We start from the raw sequence: 6,446 nt of genomic DNA, 5'->3' as shown, positions 1-6,446 counted from the left end.
GCATAAGTCTACCATGGGGAACCTTATCAAATGCCTTACTAAAATCCATGTATACTACATCCATTGCTCTACCCTCATCCACATGCTTGGTCACCTCCTCAAAGAATTCAATCAGACTTGTAAGGCAAGACCTATCCTTCACAAATCCGTGCTGGCTGTCCCTAATCAAGCAGTGCCTTTCCAGATACTCATAAATCCTATCCAGAAGATTTCTTCTTCTGGTGATGAAGATTTCTCTGAGAGGTTGGTGAATATATGGAATTCTTCATCACAGGGGCCAGTTGAGGCTGGGTTGTTCAGTATTTTCAAGGCTGAGATAGACAGATTTTTAATCCACAGGGAGTCAAGCGTTAGCGTGGAGGTCCATGATCTCATTGAACGGGGAACAGGTTTTATGGGCTGATGGGACTACTTCTTCTGCCATGCCTTATTTTCTTTATAACTTCTGTTTTACTCTTTCAGACGAAAGGCAATGAAAGGCAGGCTATATTTCACAGCCAAGGCTCAAAAGGAAGGAAAGATAATGATTAAAACCCATCCCTTGGCCAGGATCTGTTGCTGTGATTTCTGTGGGTTTGAACAGGTGAGAAGAATCACAAATAAGTAGATACTTTAAAAGCAGGCACGGTTGAGTCGAGAGAAGGTGGAGGAGGTGAGACAGTCTGGAGAGCAAGGCCAGGTAGGCAGAGAAGCTGCCTCAGCGAGTGAGGGTGGAGGAGCTGCCTTGGTGAAGGGGGTGGTGGACAGATGTCTCAATGTGGGAGCTCAGGATGATGCCTCGGCAAGGGTGTTTGTGGAGGAGCTGTCTCAGTGTGGGGAGTGAGGAGGAGGTGTTTTTTTCAGTGGAAGGGCAGCAACTGTCCAGGCAGGTGGTTGAGAAGCAGCCACCAGTGAATTGGCCTGAGATGGAGGAGATGTGTGGATCAATGGAAGAGACAAGGCAATAGGACACAGACTGTGACAGAGTGTCATTCACTGAGATTCAAGAGAAGGCCAGTTGTTGGGACCATGGTGTAGAAATTGAGGACATAGAGTTGGCATAGGAATGGATATGGCCATTAAAGAATTTTCTCAATTGTAAGTTCTGTTTTGACAGCTGATTTGAGGAGGTGCCACAGAGTGTTGTGCTGTAGCCCAATGTAGGCAACAGAGCTAAAAAAAAAGGCCATATCTTTAGAAGGGAGTTCACATTGCGATTTTAGAGAGTGGGTGAGGTGTGAGGAGCGAGTGCGAGAGGAACTAATTTTGGTGCAGCTTGGATGAAGTTCAAGAGAACTTAGTTAGAGGTTTTAAGAAGCCAGCCTTGGCACTTGGGCACCCTATGGCAGACTGTATTGTGTTTCCCAAATTGGTGCTTGGCAAATGTGGGCAAAAGGGCTGAACTCTAGAGGTGTGCCCTTAATATCAAGGCCACATGTAACAGAGTGTGACATCAAGGAGCGCTAGCAGAAGTCATAGTTAACGCATAGGAAGATAGTTGTGATTGTTCCAAGTCAATCATTTTAACTTCGGGGCTGTAAGCTACATAACCAGCTTGTTACCTAGTGTCTCCATCTCTTTTGCAGGTGGATGCAGAGCAATACTACAGTGAATTGGAGGAGAAGCTAACAGATGAGTTTAATGCTGAGCGGAATCGGATTACCTTGAAAAGGCTGGGAATGGGTTTTGTAACCTTCCAGGATGAGCGGATGACAGCTGTGTGAGTGTCTGCGAGTTGAGAGATGGATATTTTGTTCATGGACTTTCCATTTGTCATTTCATGCAATTAATCTGACCCAGAATACAGTACTCCATCGCACTCTGGCACTGGTGCTACGAAATGGCCCTACACTGTCCCTTTACTCCCTGACCCTGCACTTACATTTTAAAAATTGACTTGTGGGATGTAGGCATTGCTGGCTGGCCCAGCATTTATTGCACGTCCCTAGTTAATTTTGAGAAGGTGATGATGAGCTGCCTTCTTGAACCGCTGCAGCCCATGTGCTGTAGGTTGACCAACAATGCCCTTAAGAAGGGAATTCCAGGATTTTGACTCAGTGCCACTGAAGGAACAATGATATATTTCTAAGTCAGGATGGTGAGTGCCTTAGAGAGGAACTTGCAGGTGATGATGTTCCCATCTATCTATTGCCGTTATTCTCTACATATATATGGTCATGGGTTTGGAAGATGCTGTTTAAGGATTTTGTAGATAGTGCTGCTACTGAGTGTCGGTGGTGGATGGATGTGATACCAATCAATGGGCTGCTTTATCCTGGATGGTGTCAAGCTTCTTGAGTGTTGCTGGAGCTGCACGCTCCAGGCCATACACTGTCCCTTTATTCCCTGGCCCTACACTCTTCCAGTCCCTGGCACAGATCCAGCGCTGCTCCTGAGTCTTCCAGTACTGCTGACTATATTCTAACTTATATCAAGTCTCTGGTGTTGGGGGGAACAGGAGAGGTTTACAAGAATGATCCTAAGGATGAACAGCTTGTCCTATGAGGAGTGGTTGAGGACTCTGCATCTGTACATGTATAGGCAGCTGAGATCAAGTGAATTCCTTGAGGAGTACAAAGGATATCAGAGTACACTTAAGAGAGAAATCAGAAGGTCTAAAAGGGGACATAAGGTGGCTTTGGCAGATAAGGTAAAGGAGAATCCAGAGAGATTCTACAAATACTTGAAGGGCAAAAGAGTCACTATGGAGAGAGTAGGGCCTCTTAAAGATGAACAAGATCATCTAAATGCAGAATAGGTGAGATGGGTGAGATCCAAAATGAATATTTGTTGTCAGTATTTACTGTCGAGAAAGGTATGGATGCCAGGGAACTTGGGGAAATAAACAATGATGTCTTGAAGAGTGTTCACATTACAGAAGAGATGCTGCAAGTCTTAAACCGCATTAAGGTAGATAAATCCCTGGGACCTAAGGAAGTGTATCCCAGGACTTTGTGGGAGGCTAAGGAAAAAATTGCAGGGTACCAAACTGAGATATTTGTATTATAAACAGCCACCGGTGAAGTGCCTAAAGGTTGGAGTATGGCAAATGTGCCATTATTTAAGAAAGGCTGCAGGTAAATGCCTGGGAACTACAGACCAGTGAGCTTAATGTCTGTGGTGGGTAAGTTAGAGGGGATTCTGAAAAACAGATTCTACAGGCATTTTTAGAGGCAAGCACTCATTTGGGATAGTCAGCATGGCTTTGTCTGTTTCACAAATTTGATTGAGGTTTTTGAAGGGGTGACCAAGAAAGTAAATGTGGAGCACTGGACACTGAGGGGTGACCTTCTAAAGATATGTAAAATCATGAAAGGTATAGATAAAGTAGATAACCAACAGCTTCTCTCCATGGTAGGGGACTCTAGAACTAGAGGGCATATGTTTAAGGTGAGTGGGGAAAGATTTAAAGGGATTTTAGGGGCAACGTTTTCATGCAAAGGGTGGTACGTGTATGGAATGAGCTGCCTGAGGAAGTGGTGGAGGCTGGTACAATTGCAGCATTTAAAAGGCATCTGGATGGGTATATGAATAAGAAGAGTTAGAGATATAGGACCCAAATGCTAACAAATGGGACCAGCTTAATTTAGGATATCTGCTTGGCATGGACAAGTTGGACTGAAAGGTCCATGGTGTATAACTATATGACTCTATGACACTATAACTTTCAAAAGTTGATTAGGAGAGGCTATTTGCAAGTATGGGAGAGTTGGAAATGCAATGAGATAATGAGAGTCCAGAGACAGTTAATTTCTGTTCGTGTAAAGGGCAAGGCTGGTAGGTGTAGTGACTGCTTGATCTCTAGAGAAATTGGGCCTCTGGTCAAGAAAAAGAAGGAGGCATATGTCAGGTATAGACAGCAGGGATTGAGTGAATCCCTAGAGGAGTATAAGGGCAGTAGGAGTATACTCAAGAGGGAAATCAGGAGGGCAAAGAGGGAACAAGAGATCGCTTTGGCAGTTAGAGTGAAGGAAAATCCAAAGAGATTCTACAAGTCCATTAAAGGCAAAAGAATAACTAGGGAGAGAGTAGAGCCCCTTAAAGATCAACAAGACGTGGGACTGCAGCAGAGAGGTGAGATACTAAATGAGTTTTTCTGCATCCGCATTTTCTGTAGAGACCGATATAGAAGCTAGAGAACTTAGAGAAATAAGCAGTGACATCTTGAAAACTGTCCATATTATAGACTAAAAGGAGCTGGACATCTTAAAATGTATAAAAGTGGATAAAGGTGAGAGATGAACCATATAAAGAGACCTAAGGGAAACCTTTTCATCCAGAAGGTAGTCCATATATGGAATGAACTGCCAGGGTAGTGATGGAGACTGGTAAAATTACAGCATTTAAGAATAATCTGGATGGGTAAATAAATAGAAAGGGCTAAGAGTGTTATTGACCAAATGCTGGCAAATGGGACTAGATAAATTTAGGATATCTGGTTAGCATGGATGATGTGGACTGAAGGGTCTATTTCAGTACTGTACAATTCTTTGACTCTATGAGGTGTATTCCTGAGCTTTGTGGGAAGCTAGGGAAGTGGTTGCTGGTCCCCTTGAGATATTTATATTATCAACAGCGACGTGTGAGGTGCGAGAAGATTGGAGGTTGGCTAATATGGTGCCATTATTTAAGAAAGGTGGTAAGGAAAAGCCAGTGCACTGTAGACTGGTGAGCCTGATGTCAGTGGTGGGCTAGTTGTTGGAGGGGATTCTGAGGGACAGGATTTATATGTATTTGGAAAGGCAAGGACTGATTAGGGATAGTCAACGTGCCCTTTGCATGGGAAATCATGTCTCACAAACTTGGTTGAGTTTTTGAAGAAATGACAAAGAAGATTGGTGAAGGCAGATTAGTGAATGTTGTATAATGGACTTAAGCAAAGCGTTCAATAAGGTTCTATATGATAGACTGGTTAGCAAGGTTAGATCATATGGAATCCAGGGAGAGTTAGCCATTTGGATACAAAAATGGCTTGAAGGTAGGAGACAGAGGATGGTGATGGAAGGATCTTTTTGAACTGGAGGCCAGTGGAGTGCCACAAGAATCAGTGCTGGGTCCACTGCTTTTTGTCATTTATATAAATGATTTGGATGTGAACACAGAAGGAATGGTTTGTAAGTTTACAGATGACACCAAAATTGGTTATCTCAGAGTACAATAGGACCTTGATCAGATGGGCCAATGAGCTGATAAACTGAGGAGTGGCAGATGGAGTTTAATTTAGATAAATATGAGGTGTTGCATTTTGGAAAGGCAAATCAGGGCATGATTTGTACGGGTAATGGCGGGGTGCTGGGGAGTGTTGCTGAACAAAGTGACTTTGGGATGCTGGTTCATAGTTCCTTGAAAATGGAGGTAGACAGTGTAGTGAAGAAGGCATTTCGTATGCTTGTCTTTATTGGTCAGTGCATTGAGTACAGGAGTTGGGAAGTCATGTTGCGGCTGTCCAGGACACTGGACACTTTTGGAATATGTGTTCAATTCTGGTCTCTCTGCTATGGAAAAGATGTTAAACTTGAAAAATTTCAAAAACATTTGCCAGAATGTTGCCAGGGTTGAAGGATTTGAGCTATAGGGAGAGGTTGATTAGGCTGGGGCTGTTTTCCTGGAGCATCGGAGGCTGAGGAGGTGACCTTTTGGAGGCTTATAAAATTCATGAGAGACATGGATAGGATAAACAGACAAGGTGTTTTCACTGAGGTGGGCATAGGTTTAGGGTGAGAGGAGAAAGATTTAAAAGGGACTTGAGGGGCAACCTTTTGATACAGAGGGTGGTGCGTGTATGGAATGAGCTGCCAGAGGAAGTGGTGAAGGCTGGTTTAAAAGGCACCTGGATTGGTACATCAATAGGAAGAGTTTACAGGGATATAGGTCAAATGCTGGCAAACAGGACTAGATTAATTTGGGATATCTGAGGAGCAGAAAATCGACAATTCGGGCAAAAGCCCTTCATCAGGAATAAAGCTGGGAGCGTTGGGGGTGGAGAGATAAATGGGAGGGGGGTGGGGCTGGGAAGAAAGTAGATGAGAGTGCAATAGGTGGATGGAGGTTGGAGTAAAGGTGAGAGGTCAGAGGGGAGGGTGGAGCGGATAGGTGGAAAGGAGGATTGATAAGTGGGACAGGTCATGAGGACGGTGCTGAGCTGGAAGGTTGGAACTGAGGTAATTACCTGCATCAATCAACCCCACCACCCCGAACATTTCAACTCTTCCTCCCACTCTGCTGAGGACATGCAGGTCCTGGGCCTCCTTCAACTCCACTCGCTCACCACCCAACGCCTGGAGGAAGAACGCCTCATCTTCGATCTCGGGACCCTTCAACTCCATGGCAACAATGTGGACTTCACCAGTTTCCTCATTTCCCCTCCCTTCACCTTACCCCAGCTCCAACCTTCCAGCTCAGCACCATCCTTATGACCTGTCCCACCTGTCCATCTTCCTTCCCACCTATCCATTCCACCCTCCTCT

The 6,446-nt window shown here is 44.5% G+C and overlaps 1 protein-coding gene across 4 annotated transcripts in view; it reads left to right on the top strand.

The window, feature by feature from the left end:
* Window positions 1–6,446, top strand: part of tmem63c (transmembrane protein 63C) — a 312,913-nt gene that overhangs the window by 133,235 nt on the left and 173,232 nt on the right. For all 4 annotated transcript variants that reach the window (XM_043701473.1, XM_043701472.1, XM_043701470.1 and 1 more), the window contains 2 exons: window positions 463–583; window positions 1,566–1,699. In XM_043701473.1, coding sequence (XP_043557408.1) covers window positions 463–583; window positions 1,566–1,699 — 255 coding nt within the window. The remainder of the gene's footprint in view (window positions 1–462; window positions 584–1,565; window positions 1,700–6,446) is intronic.

This window comes from Chiloscyllium plagiosum, chromosome 12 (genome assembly GCF_004010195.1).
Source record: "Chiloscyllium plagiosum isolate BGI_BamShark_2017 chromosome 12, ASM401019v2, whole genome shotgun sequence".
Classification (NCBI taxonomy): domain Eukaryota; kingdom Metazoa; phylum Chordata; class Chondrichthyes; order Orectolobiformes; family Hemiscylliidae; genus Chiloscyllium; species Chiloscyllium plagiosum.
Note: the sequence above shows the minus strand (reverse complement) of the source record. Positions and strands in the feature narration are given on the sequence as shown.